Source organism: Lycorma delicatula, chromosome 7, assembly GCF_047948215.1.
Source record: "Lycorma delicatula isolate Av1 chromosome 7, ASM4794821v1, whole genome shotgun sequence".
Classification (NCBI taxonomy): domain Eukaryota; kingdom Metazoa; phylum Arthropoda; class Insecta; order Hemiptera; family Fulgoridae; genus Lycorma; species Lycorma delicatula.
In genome coordinates this window covers 21,247,575-21,266,487 of record NC_134461.1, presented here as the reverse complement: position 1 = coordinate 21,266,487, position 18,913 = coordinate 21,247,575, and the positions used below count along the sequence as shown (strand labels likewise).

Genomic DNA, 18,913 nt, shown 5'->3' with positions numbered 1-18,913 from the left:
ACCACAATAAAAGAATACCATAAGTATGTTTAATAATTATTTTATAATAAACTCACTATATCATATAAATCTAATAAAACGTAATATCTTCTTTATGTTGACAAAATCACATTATGCAGTACAGTAATACAATGAAGATTGGTGTTTTTCATCGAGGTGAGCTACAATAGTAATACAATAACAATAATAATAATAATATAAATTAATTAATTAATAAACACTAATCAATAGCTCTATTTATGTACAATAATCAGTACTCCTAGACGTACTAGAGTCACTACCAGACATACTAGTTAATTCTAGTTCATATTCTGGTATAGGAGGAAGTACATTCTCTTGGAAAAGACCAGATATATTGCCTGGTGGTCTATAATTTGCAACTACTAAAATTTTCCCTGATCTACTTCGAGCTTTTCCAACTCCAAACAGTCTTGTACTTGCCCACACTAACTGTGTGAAGTGACCTTTGTAACAAAGAGAAAAAGAAATCATAAAATTATAGTTTGCTTAACACATAAAATGTAACAGCTTTGAACAATAAAATAATTACAATATAAATATAATTTAAAAGTATTAATTCTTTTTATTTTTCAACAGTCACTGGCCACATTGAGGGGTTGATTGCAGCATTTAATAAATTTTTGTCATTGTAAAATTATATCATCAATTATTAAACTTATCCCTCTAAACTGAACAGCACATTCTCATTGCCAAGTTTTTCAACTTGGTTCAAAGATTAAGTTGAAAAAGATCTCTTATTAATAAAGAGATGGTAATAACTATGTGTCAAATCTGAATTTTATAGAATGTTTTCTATAAAACATTCCGCCTGTCTTCAACAAATTCCGCCTGAATTGTAGCGAAGTTAATGTACACATGACAGTCATTATTTATGGAATAAAAACAATCTCAACGCTTATCATACCTTGATGATTGTTCTGAATGCTCCTTTTTAATCTTTTTGCCTTGAAATTGACTTCAGAGTTGAATGTGATAACACAAGAAATTTATTAACAAGACTCCTCTTTGGTCCCAAAATATTATTTATTTATTTAATTAGCATTTGCCTGATTAGAGATTGTTATTCTACTTATAATGATAGGGTGAAATGAGGAAAGGCACCAGATCCTTGCTGGGAATTCAATATGAGACCAACTAAATGATAAGCTGATGTATTCATTTTTACAGTTAACTGATTACTTATTATTATTTTTATCTTTGTTTTGACAAGTGGTCCTATTCTATAGATTGATTATCTTTTCTATTTTATGAATGAAGCCTAAGACTCTTTCCTTGAATGATTTGATTTAACTAAACATTGGAGTCATGGTACTTAAGAATGATTAATGTTAACCTCATGCATAGTAATTTGTACTCTTATAGAACCATTTTAGGCACTCATTGGGCTTAAAAGTGTTAGTACCTTAATTATTCTGTGTTCATTTCTTGAATGTCTGTGAGAAAGACATAAAAAATAAATTAAAAACTTCTTCTTTAAAGTCTGTAACTTGCTTTATATAACCAGTCTGAAGATAGTGTTCAATTCTCAACAACAATATATAGCATAGTCAGTACTAGAGTGCACTAACCCAAGAGTTGCTGGTAAAAACTGGTTTCTTTCTCTCCAGAAGCATACACAGCTGGATTAATAGTAGATGAATTTGCCTGACAAAGTGAAGTACAGCTAACATATCTCTACTTTGTACTTTGTTGTTTGTTTCTAACAATCAATATGCATAAAATATAAATTCTGACCATTTGCCTCAGTTCACTAGGTTTTGAAACTAATAAATTAATTTTGATTCAGGCTTTTAATTAGATTCAATACCCTTTCAATAAGTCAGGAAAAGTAATAAGTTATCTACAGTGTGGGAAGTATTTTTTTCATTGTGATGGTATGGTGGTAGTACTGCTAACTTATATTGCATTACCTGCTGATTGTTGTTTCACATGTTCAGTAAAGGTTATAAATGATTTTCTCTTTTCTTTTTTAAATTAAATTAAATTTAATTTTGGATTCCCATTATGTTTACAAATGGAACCTTAGAATAAAAAAAATCTAATTCATGTAAATCAGTGACCAATGAACCACCAGAGTGACATTAGAAGCAATAATTCTTCACGTTAATTTATTTTGTGTATGATTATATGGTGTACACATTACACTAAACATTATTATACAATTCTGGTTTATGAAAATAAATAGTTTACTGAAATAGTATATTTAATATCACAATTACCTACTACATAAAATTTATATTGATAGTAATAGAAAAATTCATAGACTAGAAAATTGATTTGATTTCATTTTAAAGGACTTTTGTATTTGCTTTAAAGCAAACAGATCATCTCAAATGCAGGGCTAAGAGTTGTAAGTTATAGGTAATATGTAGAAAAAATCTTTCAAAAGAACATCTCTCAGAAAGGATGTTGTGTTAAACAGGGCTGCCAGTTTAGATGAGTCTGTAAATCTGGAAATAGTAACACCACTTTCAATCTATAAAATTTTCAAAAATGCAGTTATTTTATAAATGTAAATTTATTCAAAACATTTTAAAAGTTCTTATAAGTTACATGTAGCACATCATTAAATCAGTAAAAAATTAATGTATTTATTGAAAAGATTCATCCTATTATATCAATTAAAAAAAATAAATTAATCCTTTCTGCCTCTAAAGGGTATGATCTTAAAATTAAATATTAGTGAAGTAATATTGACAATTACCTGCATTAACGTTAGCATGGAGGACATCAGGTTCCTTGAGGTAGTTATATTGTCTAACAGCACTGTACCAATATGACGCCACTTCTTGACCTATAAAAATTAGTATACATCTCATTATTACATTATACAATTATTAATTTTTACTACCCTGATCTTAATCTTAATCTTTTAGTACCCTGATTTATCAAAGTTTCGTGAATGTTATGGTACTCTTATTTATAATTTTCATAACACAAATCAATGCTCTTGCTTCATGGAAGCTGAGTTCAAATCCTACCTTAAATTTTAAAAACATCAATGCTACCTTTGATCTAAATCTCTCTTTTCTTCTATTTCAGAGACAAAGAGAGAGGAATGTTGAACACGATTTTATTAATTGGTATTTAACATCAAATAATTTCAATTTTAATACGCCTTACTCTAAGCAATACAGCAATATAGTAGAATATGTTTATAATGTACTAAAAATAAAATAATTGAACTTTAATAAAAATGTATAGAAAAGTCAGGTCTTTTCTGCTTCTCCTTCATAATGTTTTTTTAAAGAATAACTATTTAAACTCATTAAGAAAATAATAATTGTTCATTTTTTAGTAACTTACCTACATATTGACATTAACAATTAGATGTCATAAGTTTTTAACAAAGCAATAGTTCTACACTATTTTATTTCATTTCATATTAAAATTAGATGTTTTACATGTAAGAAATTTATAACAATAGTATTGTTACATACTCTATCAATGGATATTTGGAGATATTTGCAGAGAAATAAGCAAAGCGAGCGTAGGTTAAGTTTGGTTAGATTATATTTATAATTTTTCTGCAAATATCTTCAAATACCCACTGATTTGGAAAAAAAAAGAAAAAACCATTATGGGGAAAAAATATAAAAGGGCCAAAAAGTCTATTCACTGAACAAATCATGATAAATTTAGAGCTATTGCTCTGAATTTATCTTTATTATCCTTCACTAGCTCCAAAAATATTAACTTTTTGGAGGTTAAAGTAACAGTACACCATTACCCTGTCAACTTGCCAAAAATTCTAAAGTACTGATATGTTGCTCCGCTCTTTAAAATCTAATTATTTTTATGAAAATCCACTAGATATATCAACACTGTTTATTCTCTTCAGAATTTAATTAGGAACATGACACAATGATACATACAGTTTTGTATGATGATTGACCTGAAACGCAGTTAAGTTATAATATGAGGGTTACGTTTTGTATTTTGTTACATATTTAAATCTATCAATTTGTTATTTATAAATCCTGTTTTTTATTTCATTACAAAAGCAATATAAGTATATACATTGTACTTTGTTAGTGAATTCTGAAGGCGTCTTTTAATATATTTTGTTAATTATTTATTGTTTATAGCATTGCACTACATTGTATAACCTAGAAATGATTGGTCATTTTTTTTTAATCTAATTCACAAATGAAGAATACAATTTAAAAATGAATTTCATAATGAATGGTTTAGTATAAATATGAAGATTTAAATAATGACTTACACAGTAGAAGAAAAAGGCACAAATGATGTAAGTGACACATATAATAAAAAATCTTTTAGAATGTTTTATAAATACTAAATAAATAATATACATTTCTGACACAGTAAATGAAAAGCAATAAATCACCTCTTATTTTTTAGGAGATAGTATGGTAACATTAATTTACTATTTAGAATTCATTCATCGCAAGTCATGTAATTAAAAATTACTTTAATATATCAGCAATAAAACTTTTCATCTCTTAATGCAGATTAGAATAAATTGTGAGGTTCATGCAAATAAATTAATCTTCCCCCTCCCAAAAAAAGTTTGAATTTTCATTGAAAAAATTTTATGTGAGCTTCTTAGCAAAAATCTAAAAAAATTTCTGGAAGTTAACATTTATGAGCATCATTGGTTTACAACAAAATGTGTTCACATATGTATTTAAACAAACAAATCCAAAAAATTTCTATGAAATAAAATAGATAGCAGGATTGTAGTTTAAATCACAATATAACTGACTGATTTACTAAGCACTATATTTGTTCTGATGATGATAAATGTGTATCTTCTACAAACTGTGACTTCCCTCACAATGCCTCTTCATCTATACTTGTTTGAATTCATTAATTGTCAATTTCCGTAAAGTCTCAGGCAGTATAATTCTATAAATATTGTCCTGGCTAATCTATAGGTTATCTACTCATAGGATGTGCCCATATATGCATCCAAAATTCTTTGAATCTTTATAACTTAAACATTCTGACTTTTTGGACTATCACTACCCTAACTGCAAGCTATTACCGCTGATCTCCCACGACATGTTACAGAATTGATTTGAACTTTCCAGTTATCATCTACTCTCACAAGGTTACATCATACAAGCAAATCTGAATAGTCTTATTATTCCCAGTGATATCATTTTAAACTTTAAAACATATCACAACAAGTTTTACAATGCTTTTATAAAAACTCAGCTATTTTCTTTTTTGTTGAACAAGTATTAACTTTGTAGGTATTTCCCAGCATTTCACTAAAAACATTATTCTTGTTCAAATCTCAGATAGTATATCATTAACACCTGTCAGCACAGCACTGATACATTTAAAGTTGTATCAACATATATTTTACAGTCAAATTCTTCATTACCTATTTAAACAGCAATGGCATCTCATAGAAAAAACATTAGGTTTCAGGAAGTATTAGCTTCTTGGATCATATGAATAGAAATAAAAGAAGTACAATGCATTGGTTCGTTGTTTTATGTATGATGAAGTAGAGATTTTCAACATCCCAAAACTTGTAAATTTTCACAATATGAAGAAGTCTACATATATGTTAATATTTTGATTAAACATTTTTTTTTTATTTGGTTGATTTTACAAATATGAGGTTCGTCCATATAATACCTGAAATTTTTAAATTATGCAACAGATAGCTCTACTAATGGAATGGGTAATGTGCTGCAGCCTAGTAGCAATGTTGGGTAGCAGCCTAATGAAAATTGCAATGTAATATTCTGTTTAGTCAATGCACTACAATATGTTTATGTTAATAAGTGTTACATGTGCTGTACACTTTTCATTGCATTTTCAATGAGCGATTTTCTAGAGCAATAGATTAATGTGAAAGTTTTCTTTAAATGGGAAATCCTTTGCAGGAACATTTGCAATGTTATAGAATGCATACAAGGATGAGACTTGAAGCCAATTTCAAACCCAGAGTGGTAGATATGTTTCAAAGATGTCTGAACTTTAGCTGATGATGATCTTTGTTCAGGCCTATCATCTATGTTCAAACTGATAAAATGAAATTATGGAAAAGTTAAGGAATTCTAACTGTCATGTAACTGTTTGCAAAGTAGATGAAGAAGTAAGGATTTCATGAATAAGTAGTATTATTTTGAAGAAATGAAAGTTTTTTGTGAGGTATCAGAAAAAATTACCTAAAGCATGGAAGTCAAACTGATGGATGCTCCATGCTAACAATGCATCTACTCATAACGAGTTATTGATCAGTCAGTTTTTGGTGAAACATGAAAAAATAGTCATTTCACATTCTCTTTATTCACCTGATTTAGTACCAGTGGAGTTTTTTTATTCCCCAAAATAAAAATGAAGTTGAAAAATCCAAATTTTCAGTGGATTAACTAGACAAGGAAAGTTTGCTAGATGAACTGTTAAGTGTCTCAAAATGAAGAATTTCAAGAAATTTTTTGAAGGATCTAAGGAACATTGGGAGTGGTGTATTTAAAGCAGAGGTGTTTACTTAAGGCTGAATAGCATCTAAGGTACGCAGAACAATTTTTATTATAGTTTGTGAATTTTACAGACAAACCTCAATTAATCTTTTCTGACCTCTGTGGTAACATCTTGTGCCTTTCATCTGTAAGGTTCTGGGTTCAATCCCAGTCAGGCTTCACATTTTTTAATATAGTACAAAATTCGTCTTTCATATGTAAAAACTTAGGAATATAAATATATGGTTATGTAGAATATATATTTATTACAAGATTATAGCCGTAATTATGTGATCAATATGGTTATTTTGAATTAATTTACCTGTGACATCAGACTGTAGAGTATTTGTCAGCCGACAGAAAAGGTTTTGGCCAACATCTTTGTCTTGACGATAAAAAAATGTGTTTGTATGTGCCAAATGGTTTGCCCATGACTGCGCCTTTTCACAAAGCTGTAGAATAATTATTTAATAAATAGATAAGGATTTAATACGTAAGTGTACAACTAATTAATAATATTATGAATTGTGTATTGAAAATACATAAATATAGAAAAAAAAAAAAATTGTTGTCAACATAAATATTCAATGAGTTTAGCCATAAACAATTTTTAGTATAATGTTTTTTCTAACTACAGTTCAATTAATGGAATAAAGTTCTGAATAAAAAGATTTACATAACTGCGGATAATTAATACAACCACTAGTTAGTAGTTAGTGGTGATGATTTCACAACACTTTTAACCTTTTAAGGTTGGATATATTTCAGAGGCAGCATTTTGAAAATAAAGAATAAAAAGTAAGGATTAAATCTCATGTAAAAGAAGTATCTTTATGTAAAAGAAATATCTTAAGTTATATCTTAAGTAGATCATTCACTAATTATATGCATACAAGCATAGATTATATGCTGACCCAAGTTAATACCTTAGGCAAAAAAAAATGAGATTTATAAAGATAAAACATAAGAGAAGAGCAAGTGTAAAGATAAGAAAAAGAGAATAACAATGTTTTGCTTAAATAAATGGTGTGATTTGAATATAAGCTGAATGTATGATTGAAAAATATTAAAAAGATCATAGGAACTGAAAGAATCAGAACAAAATGGAGATTTCCCTTAACATTAAAAGGGAAATGAAGGTGCCATTAGATTGTACAATAGAGAGGAAATTAGGAATGGGGTAAAAGAGGATAGATTTTTAAAGAAAATGGGTTCATGCAGGGAGAGATAGGTAGACAGATAAAGAGTGTTGTGGAAGGGAAGAGTGAGAGAAAATAGAAGTGGAGTTGCTTTGAGCCTGACCCAGTGAGAGAGAGAATTAAAAGAAGAGAAACTGAAAAAAATAATCTATGTAAAGTTAATGTGCTAGAAATGTACATGATAATAAGAAATGAAAAAGATATGAAAATTTCTTTATCTGATTTATAAAAGTTTTCAATTAGTTTTACAAGCTTCTGTCAGTTATTTTATAATATTTATAACATATTAATGTATCTGTGCTAATAACCACTCATTTAAATACACATTTTCATAAAAATACAAAAAGAATGTGTCTTTGAGTAGAATATGTCTTCTATTAACATAAATGAAACAAGAGAAGACAGCCAGAGCAATCTGTGGAAAGTGACAGTAGCTGATAGCAAAACAAATATTCTACGCCATGCACCTAACAATTCTATTACAACTGAAAAAAGTTAATCTGATTCTAGAAAATTAATTATAAGTAAAAATTACAGCTCTACTGCTGATGTATTTTTAAGAATGTTTTTTAAATAGCAGTTTTGTAATCACAATTAAAAATAAATCATTTCCTTTATATTAGTAACTTCAAATTCAGTTTATATAACATTAATATTCTTATTAAAACTAATAAAATACAGGCAGATAATTATAAAAGCCTATGATTCTGTTGAATTTCTCTTGGTATTTCTTGAAAAAATACTATGAGAACATTAAGAACTGAAGTTGTACTACTAGAATTGATTGGAATAATGCAGAAGGGAATTTTAAAATGTAGAAAAAAATCTTTTAAAGAATTTCTGAAAATTCTGTTTGGCTTCAAACAATAAAATGTTTTCTCACCTGTTCAGTTTATTACAGTAGCAAATGAAATTCATAAAAGAGATTGAATGAATTTTAGGTAAGCAGGAATGACAATTTGATTGTTTACTAGTTATGGATTGGAAATCATGAATAGTAGTTGGTAATACAAAATTATTAGTACAACAGATATTTACTATTAGTAGTAGTATTTATCTACTATTATTAATACAGGAGATCAGCGGTTCTCAAACATATTTTTTGATATATTATAATATAAAAGTATTTTTTAAGCATTTCCTTTTCCCTTAATGTAAGGAAATTATTTGTGTATAGCAACAATAATAATATTAGTTATTCAGTTAGAAAGGATGAACATGCAACACTGATTAGTCTTACATGTCACAGTGCAAATGTAGTAACTTGTCTGTCCCATGCATCATGCTCTGCAAAGTGCATGTATGAACAAGTTTCTTAATGGTCAATACAAAAGCATTGTGATACTTTCCTGTAACAGTTAAGCGAGTTGGTCGTGGTTATCCTACAGACCGAAGGATATAGTTGCTTTTGGTGTTTTACTTACGCTGTGATCTGATATGAAAATGCTGTTATTGGTTACTTTTTCATTTTATAAAACTGATATGCAAGTGTGGGTATACATATCTCAGAAGGGACTTTTTTCTTATATATATATATATATATATGTGCGTGTATATTTGGTATATAATTTGGTTAAGTTTATTTGACATAAAATACAAATCAACATGGATAAGTGGTTTAATAGAGCAACAACAGACAAAAAATCATCAGTTAAAAATCCAATGTCATTGAGCTCTACTTCAGAATCAAAGTTTGCAGCAAGTCAAGATAATATAATCCTGAGAAATAATACTAAGTAATAATACTTACTGAGAAATAATCTATACTGAGAAATATAATTAATAATCTATAAATAACTATACTGAGAAATAATCAGTAATAATACTGGATTTACTATCATGGATGTAAACAATGATCCATGTCCTCAATTGTTATATCTGCTTTGAAATCCTTTCAAATGAAAGCATGAAACCCTCATTACTGAAACATTTTTACTAAACATTCAACGGTAGAAAAGAAACCTAAGAATTATTTTGTTTGAAAATTGTTGTCTTTTACAAGCAGTACTTAAAAAGTAATCGAGGCATCTTTCTTAGTTAGCTTAAAATAGCCAAGTGAGGAAAAGCTCATACAACTGGATGAAGAGCTGTTGTTACCTGCTGCAAAAGATATGGTGATTTGTATGCTTTTCTTTTTCTGTTTAGCCTCTGGAACCACCATAAGATATTACTTCAGAGGGTGAATGAGGATGATATGTATGAATGTAAATGAAGTGTAGTCCTGAACTGATCTTAGGTCGACCATTCCTGAGATGTGTGATTAATTGAAACCCAACCACCAAAGAACATCAGTATCCACAATCTAGTTCTCATATCCATATAAAAATAACTGCCTTTACTAGGATTTGAATCTTAGAACTCTTGACTTTGAAATCAGCTGATTTGCGGTGATAGTTCACCACTAGACCAACCTGGTGGGCTATGGTGATCTGTATGCTAGATGAATAGTCAGCTAAAAGGCTAGGTATGATACTGTCTAGTGATATACTGTGCATCACAGGATTGAAAGCATGGCATTAAAAGTTAAAGAGAATTTAATAGTTCAAGTCAGAAATAGTGATTTTTCGCTATTCAGCTTGACAAGAGCACAGATGTAAAGACCTGTGTTCAACTTTGGTTTACATATGGTATGCATTTCAAAGTACTATTAAGGATTATTTATTTTGTAATGATCTGTCAAAATGAACTACTGTCAGTGAAATATTGAAAAAAACTACATGAATTCTTTGCAGAAAATAGACTGAACTGAACCCAAGCAGTGCAGTGGGTTCTGCTCTGATGGTGCTCGAGCTATGACAGGTTCGAGGCATGGAGGTAAGTAAAATCAGTTACCAAAAATTGTACCATAACTCATTGTAGCAACCACAGAGAAGCTTTAGCGGTAAAGTGGGATGCCTGAACAATTTAAACGTGTTCTCCAGGAGGGCATCAAAGTATTCAATTTTATTAAATCTCAGGCTTTAAACGAAAGTTTATTTTCAAAACAGTGTTCTAAAATTGGCAGTGACCACATTCATTTACTGTTACACACACACAGGTAAGATGACTTTCTATAGGAAAAATGATAAGCAGGTTATTGGAGGAACATTCAGAAGTGCAGGTGATCCTAATGGATATCAATTTTGAACTGTGTGATCGATTTTGAATGAGCTGTTGATTATAACACTAACATACTTATCGGATATTTTCAGTCACCTCAACAACTTAATTTATGTTTGCGAGGTGAAACAACAAATTTCAGTAAACAATGAAATAAAGGCATTTATCAAAATATTCTAAATGATGAATAATAGTGTTTTGAATGAAAATTTACAGTCTTTTCCAAATTTGACTTCTAGGCCACATACTAAGGATGCCTTAGTATGTGGCCTATAAGTCTGTCTCTTCTTTTAACTATATTTTTCCAAATGCTTCTTTCTTCATCTATTTGCCACAATACCTCTTCATTTGTCAATTTATCCACCCATCTGATTTTTAGCATTCTCCTATAGCACCACATTTCAAAAGCTTCTAATCTTTTCTTCTCAGATACTCCGATTGTCCAAGTTTCACTTCCATATAAAGCAACACTCCAAACATACACTTTCAAAAATCTTTTCCTGACATTTAAATTAATTTTTGATGTAAACAAATTATATTTCTTACTGAAGGCTCGTTTAGCTTGTGCTATTCAGCATTTTATATCGCTCCTGCTTCGTCCATCTTTAGTAATTCTACTTCCCAAATAACAAAATTCTTCTACCTCCATAATCTTTTCTCCTCCTATTTTCACATTCAGTGGCCCATCTTTGTTATTTCTACTACATTTCATTACTTTTGTTTTGTTCTTGTTTATTTTCATGCGATAGTTCTTGCGTAGGACTTCATCTATGCCGTTCATTGTTTCTTCTAAATCCTTTTTACTCTCGGCTAGAATTACTATATCATATCAGCAAATTGTAGCATCTTTATCTTTTCACCTTGTACTGTTACTCCGAATCTAAATTATTCTTTAACATCATTAACTGCTAGTTCTATGTAAAGATTAAAAAGTAACGGAGATAGGGAACATCCTTGTCGGACTCCCTTTCTTATTACCGCTTTTTTCTTATGTTCTTCAATTATTACTGTTGCTGTTTGGTTCCTGTAGATTTTAACAATTGTTCTTCTATCTCTGTATTTGAACCCTAATTTTTTTAAAATGCTGAACATTTTATTCCAGTCTACGTTATTGAATGCCTTTTCTAGGGCTATAAATGCCAAGTATGTTGGTTTGTTTTTCTTTAATCTTCCTTCTACTATTAATCTGAGGCCTAAAATTGCTTCCCTTGTCCCTATACTTTTCCTGAAACCAAATTGGTCTTCTCCTAACACTTCTTCCATTCTCCTCTCAATTCTTCTGTATAGAATTCTAGTTAAGATTTTTGATGCATGACTAGTTAAACTAATTGTTCTGTATTCTTCACATTTATCTGCCCCTGCTTTCTTTGGTATCATGACTATAACACTTTTTTTGAAGTCTGACGGAAATTCCCCTTTTTCATAAATATTACACACCAGTTTGTATAATCTATCAATCGCTTCCTCACCTGCACTGCGCAGTAATTCTACAGGTATTTCGTCTATTCCAGGAGCCTTTCTGCCATTTAAATGTTTTAATGCTCTCTTAAATTCAGATCTCAGTATTGTTTCTCCCATTTCATCCTCCTCAACTTCCTCTTCTTCCTCTATAACACCATTTTCTAATTCATTTCCTCCGTATAACTCTTCAATATATTCCACCCATCTATCGACTTTACCTTTCATATTATATATTAGTGTACCATGTTTGTTTAACACATTATTAGATTTTAATTTATGTACCCCAAAATTTTCCTTAACTTTACTGTATGCTCCGTCTATTTTACCAATGTTCATTTCTCTTTCCACTTCTGAACACTTTTCTTTAATCCACTCTTCTTTCGCCAGTTTGCACTTCCTGTTTATAGTATTTCTTAATTGCCGATAGTTTCTTTTACTTTCTTCATCACTAGCATTCTTATATTTTCTACATTCATCCATCAGCTGCAATATATCGTCTGAAACCCAAGGTTTTCTACCAGTTCTCTTTATTCCGCCTAAGTTTGCTTCTGCTGATTTAAGAATTTCCTTTTTAACATTCTCCCATTCTTCTTCTACATTTTCTACCTTATCTTTTTTACTCAGACCTCTTGCGATGTCCTCCTCAAAAATCTTCTTTACCTCCTCTTCCTCAAGCTTCTCTAAATTCCACCGATTCATCTGACACCTTTTCTTCAGGTTTTTAAACCCCAATCTACATTTCATTATCACCAAATTATGGTCGCTATCAATGTCTGCTCCAGGGTAAGTTTTGCAGTCAACGAGTTGATTTCTAAATCTTTGCTTAACCATGATATAATCTATCTGATACCTTGCAGTATCGCCTGGCTTTTTCCAAGTGTATATTCTTCTATTATGATTTTTAAATTGGGTGTTGGCAATTACTAAATTATACTTCGTGGAAAACTCTATAAGTCGATCCCCTCTTTCATTCCTTTTGCCCAGACCGTATTCACCCACTATATTTCCTTCCTTGCCTTTTCCAATGTTTGCATTACAATCTCCAACTATTATTAAATTTTCATCTCCTTTTACGTGTTTAATTGCTTCATCAATCTCTTTGTATACACACTCTACCTCATCATCATCATGGGCGCTTGTAGGCATATAGACATTAACAATCGTTGTCGGTTTAGGTTTTGATTTTATAATCAAAACCTTATTAGAATGATCCTTATTACAATGATTCTATCGCTATGCGTTTTGAAATACTCTAGTCTCTTCACTATCTTCTTGTTCATTATGAAACCTACCTTCTGAATTCCTGTGTATACAAAACTCTTTCATACTAGATATTATTTGTGGAATCCTAACAATCAAACAGAATCTTTGATAAAACTATCTTGGGTTGGAGGTTTGTAAATGAAATTAACTAAATTAGGGTTATGTGAATTTTGGTTGAAGATTAAAAATGAATATCCATCATAGTCAAAGAGTCCATCATAGTCATTATTTCAGAAAAACGGCACTGACCAGAGGTCCTTTATCTTTTTAATTATCCTTCGTTCGATGTTATGTGCGTTACTGACAGAATGGGTTGTCTTTTCTAATTTGGGTAATATTAAAATGTTTCAGTATCACTTATTACTATCAACTAATAAATATTTGTTAGAAAAATATCAGAAATTAGAAAACAAAAATAATCATTAAATATATGATTATGCATTAAAACATGGAAATGGAGAGTTTGGAAAAATAGAGGAGGGACAAAGTACTGTTTGTGGCTGGAAAAATAATAAAATTGAATTAGAAAATTGGTGTTCCACAAATTTTTGTCTTCTGGAATGCTAAAAAATAACCAGTGAAACAGGGATTCACAAAAAAGTCAATGAAGCCTTATTTATTCAGAAAAAAGAGTGCTCTAATTTTTGGCCTATTATATCAAGAAAAACAAGGAATTTTATTAAAAACATTGGGTAGTAATGGAAAGAATTACCTAATAAAAAAGCTTTTAACTTTTCTCGTTTTTTAAAAACAGAAACTGCAGTGACTACTACTTTTGTAGTCTCAATCAACATTCGTACTCATGGTGATTTTCAATTGTTAAGTATGTAAATAAATTATTTAAATAATTATCTGTTTAATGAAATGTATAAGTATTATTTTCTGTAAAAATATTGTTTCTAAATCCATGTTAACTAAATTACTGATGGTCACAGGTTGATTACAGTTGGAGGTTCAGCTGTAATTTTATAGTTTACTGTAGATGTATGAGGGGCAGCTAAAATGTAAGTTGGTTATTCACAAGTAAGTTACCAAATATCATTTGGTAACTCACAAATGAAAAGAGATAGTCAAATGAAACAAATATGGCATAAAAATATAATTTGTTTACTTCTAAGACTTACATATATTTTTACACATGGTCACCATTTACAGATTTCTACATATTTCTCTTAATGGTGAACCAGTTTTCGCATTCCATCAATGAAAAATGCTGGAAGGTCTTTTCTTGATCTGTGATCTCATTGCATATGATTTTATTCTATCATGCAGGAATTAACAATTGTTTTTCTGTGAAGTTTTGGATAAATAAGAGTTTAGAAAATGCAATTTGGATGACAGGGATTTCAATTTTAAATTCATTGCTTGGCATGACAAAAAAACATTCAAATTGATCAATGAGTGTATAATTCATTTTCTGAAAATGACATTCACTTTTTGTAAGCAATTCACAGTTATATTTGAGGTCGATTAGTTTAGAGAGAATGAACAAGTTTCAAGTCTAATAATAACTAGGACAATGAGGGCATACTCTATTTAATCTGGACTGCTGATCCAAAATAAATCATTATTAAACTTAAATATTAAAACTTTCAAATATATGAGATAAGTATTGCATTATAAAATTTGATATCAGAATAGACTCACTGTTTTATAGAAAAGATTTTCACAGATTCTGTAAATAAAACACATGCTCTGACTATAAAAGAAAAAATTATGTTCACTGTAATAAACCGTCTTACTATCTTTTTTCAAAATTTTATTTGCAAACCCACTGTTGCCTACAAGTTATATAATTTTATCTGTGTTCTAGTTTTTAAACCGATCAATATACTTATATACTTTAGATACATCTGGGAATGGAAATATCTATGCAAAGTTGATAAATAATAAAAATAAAATCTTCACAAAAAAAATCTGATAATGCAATAAAAAAATTTAAAAGTAATGAAACATATTTAAAAATATATATATATATACTAAAAAGGAGGTAGTAATATTCAATTGTTCTTTAAACTTTATGAATTAAACACTAAATTAAGGGTTAGTAATTTGTTAATAACTTTAACTTTGTTACAATGCAACTTTTTTAAATTTGTGCCAACATCGAACAAACTTGACAATCATTAATTTGGCAACCACTTCAGAAAGTCAAAATCTAAAATAAATTGTATTATTTTTTAAAAAGTTTTTTAATTTTCATATTTTATATTTTTATTTTACTTAAAATATGGTTAGAAATAAAAAAATGCTGTTCATATGGAAAAAAAATTAAAGATAAAAGAAATACAAAGAAACAGCATTATATAAATATTACCAAATGTAAGCTAAGAGAGTGTAGGAATGTAGGAATATTTATTAATTTCCTCTTAAAATTTTTGACTAATTTTCTTGAAGTTATACGCGGAAATACTTTGCATATCAGAAAACTTATTATATACACAGTGTGAACAGTCCAACATAAAGAAATTGACAAAGAAACAAAAAATACCTTAGTATCACCTTAATGAACATCTTGTCTTTAATTTTAAATGTTTTCTCCAGATGTTACCTGTAATAAACAGGACCATCAGAGGAACCTCTTCTAGAAATTAAAAAGTGCTGGCAACTTTGGCTTCTGAGAGCTTTACCCTTGGCAAACTGCTACTTAGAAGGAAAATTATTAATAAACTTTAATATCTTTTAGGACTTATGTCTCCATAGTTTTGACTAATTATATTACATATTCTTGCTTATGGAATTCACTAATTCCTTACTGGTCTACATAAGCTACATAAGTACCTTTTTTATAAAGAGACTATAAGTTTTCTATGGAATTAAAAACTGGGACTTGTGGTTGCCAATCTGAAGTACAGAATTCCTAATCATTAAGCCAGTTCAAGAACTGATTACGCTTTGGATCTCAACTCTGTTGAAAAATGACGTCAGTTTCCTCCAATGGCACATAAATGTATATAATAATTCTGATTAAAGATATACAAATACATCTATTTCATAGTCCTATTGATGTTTTTAGGCTTATTCTTATGAACCATTGACCTCTTCTTCTCCTTTTTTTTTTAATTTTTAACTGTTATAGCTGATGATACTTCATTTGTTATTAGAAGATGGACAGAATGGACAGATAGTGTTTAAATTGAGTTGATATATCCACCCTCAATGAAACTGCGCAAAAAATATGTTACAAAAGTTATAAATTAATATAACTTAAGGTCTGTATCTCCCTGTCCCCTTGTCTAATCATGATCAAAATTAAATGGCATCAATGCCCTATGTGCAGAAATCATCACATTACATTTCTTCCAAATTTGTCTATTATATCTGGAGATATCCAAGCAAAACATAGGCCAACATAAGTGCATCCTTCTAGAATTTTTTAATGCTGAAATTATGTTTTTTGGTTATAGGGGGTGATGAAATATCAAGATCTGCAAAAAAACCCAGCATGCAAAATTTAACCTGATTAACATACTTTCTGTTATATAGTAGAATAGTATACAGCTATACATAATTGTATAGCCAGTAAAGTAAAAATTAATTATCAAATCATAGCATTTTATCTAAGGCTTGAACATTTTTAATGAAAAACATAATAGGTGCATGTCATTAATTTGACCTATACACATTATAAGTCAAATTAAGATTTTTTCCCTTTTATAAATAAGTTAAAAATAGTTATTATTATTTGTTACAAAAAATCATTATTACTTTTTCTATTTATGGTATGGTGAATTTCCTTATTATATTAACTCACTGCATAATAAATATAAGTGTCAAAGACATAGATGAAAATACTAGCATTGAACTCAAGATATTCAGAAAAACAGCAAAGATTAATGCTAAGTAGGTACTTAATCATTAAGGTACTTAGTGGCACTAAGTAGCATTTATAATTATTACCTTTTCTGCAACTAAACTTTACTTAAAACATACAAGTAATTATGTTAATATTCCAAATGCATTTCCATTTATAAATTACATATGTTAATATTTTTTCTATTACTCTTAGCTAATAGTTCATACAAATGAAAAAAAGTGATTAAAAACAAACTATTTTATCATTAGAATGCAAAATACTAAATAAAAATATCTTGTAAAAATATTACCTGTGGGCAAAGGCTAAGGAACGGTACACCATGTCTTTGTCTATAAACATTATGCCAACAAAGGCATTCAGCAATAAATTCGCTATCTAACCAATCAGTACCCAAGTCTTCTTGTTCAGTAACTATCTCTGGTTTATTACTAAGAATCTGTAACAACAATAATAATTAAAAATTGTATAAATAAATATGTATATATAATTCTATAATATTACTAATAATTTAGTAATGTAATACTATTAACCTTTTTTTTTTTATTAGTATGTAATATGAAATTAAAAAAAAATCTTAATTAATCTTTTGAATAATTTGTAATTTTTACAATTTTCAACTCTGTTTAGAAGTTTTTGCATTAATTTAGTCTTCTCTCTGCTGAATATGTTAGGTTCTTTAGAGATAACTTTCAGTTACATAACTGAATATAAAACAATATCGATGTAGATATTGTTTTTTTTTTTGTATAATGATCATAATCACTTTCATATTTGTTTAAGATTATTGGTTTTACATATATATACAAAACAGTTTAATTTATAATGAAACTGTTAGTTAATCTAATGATGAAAAAATCTATCAACACTATTTTTGGGTATATAACACATATATTTTTTAAACATTTCTTTGTAAATTAAAAAAAGCTGGTAGTTATGTAACTCTGGTTACCGAGAGCTTCATCCTCACCAGACTACTGCTTAGGAGGAATACTAGTGCAACATTAAAAAATGCAGTATGCAAGTAAAGAATTATTTTAATATATACTCTAATCTTTGAATATAATTTTGTAATAAGGGATCCATGGTGGCACATTGTCCCACTCTCTTGATCGATTGCCATTAAAATTAAATGACATCAATACCTATATTCAGTCACTGTAAGAATTTTCATAAAAACCTGTTAATCCAGTTTAAAAGGATACTAAGCAAAACAATATCTGAAAAAAGTAAGCTTATTATTCCCTATTCTCGAAACAAATTGTTTCAGTACAAAACAGCATGATATATTAATGTAATGAAATCATCTAATTAGTACAAGAATGTGACTGAATCCAGAAACGACATAAAAGAAAAAAAAAATTTTTTTTGCCTCCAAATCCCTTTGTATGGATTTGGTTAAAACAAAATACTACCTAAGGAATATTAAGTTAAAATTTATCAACCCTTTGAATAAAAGTTTGAGATATAAGGCTCAAAAGGAAGGTCCTACCCCCTTGAACAATTGTGATCAGAACTAAATGCCATCAATGCCAAAACTCATCTGGATTGGTCCATTCAGTCTGTAGATATTAAGCAAAAAAACAGACCATATGTTATACTAAAATTAT

At 29.1% G+C, this 18,913-nt stretch overlaps 1 protein-coding gene across 1 annotated transcript in view; it reads right to left on the bottom strand.

Moving 5' to 3' along the window:
* Positions 1–237: 237 nt before the first annotated feature.
* Positions 238–18,913, bottom strand: part of LOC142327928 (uncharacterized) — a 140,846-nt gene continuing 122,170 nt past the window's right edge. The window contains exons 2-5 of the mRNA XM_075371304.1: positions 17,596–17,742; positions 6,790–6,919; positions 2,726–2,815; positions 238–464 (exon numbers count right to left, since the gene is read on the bottom strand). Coding sequence (XP_075227419.1) covers positions 238–464; positions 2,726–2,815; positions 6,790–6,919; positions 17,596–17,742 — 594 coding nt within the window. The remainder of the gene's footprint in view (positions 465–2,725; positions 2,816–6,789; positions 6,920–17,595; positions 17,743–18,913) is intronic.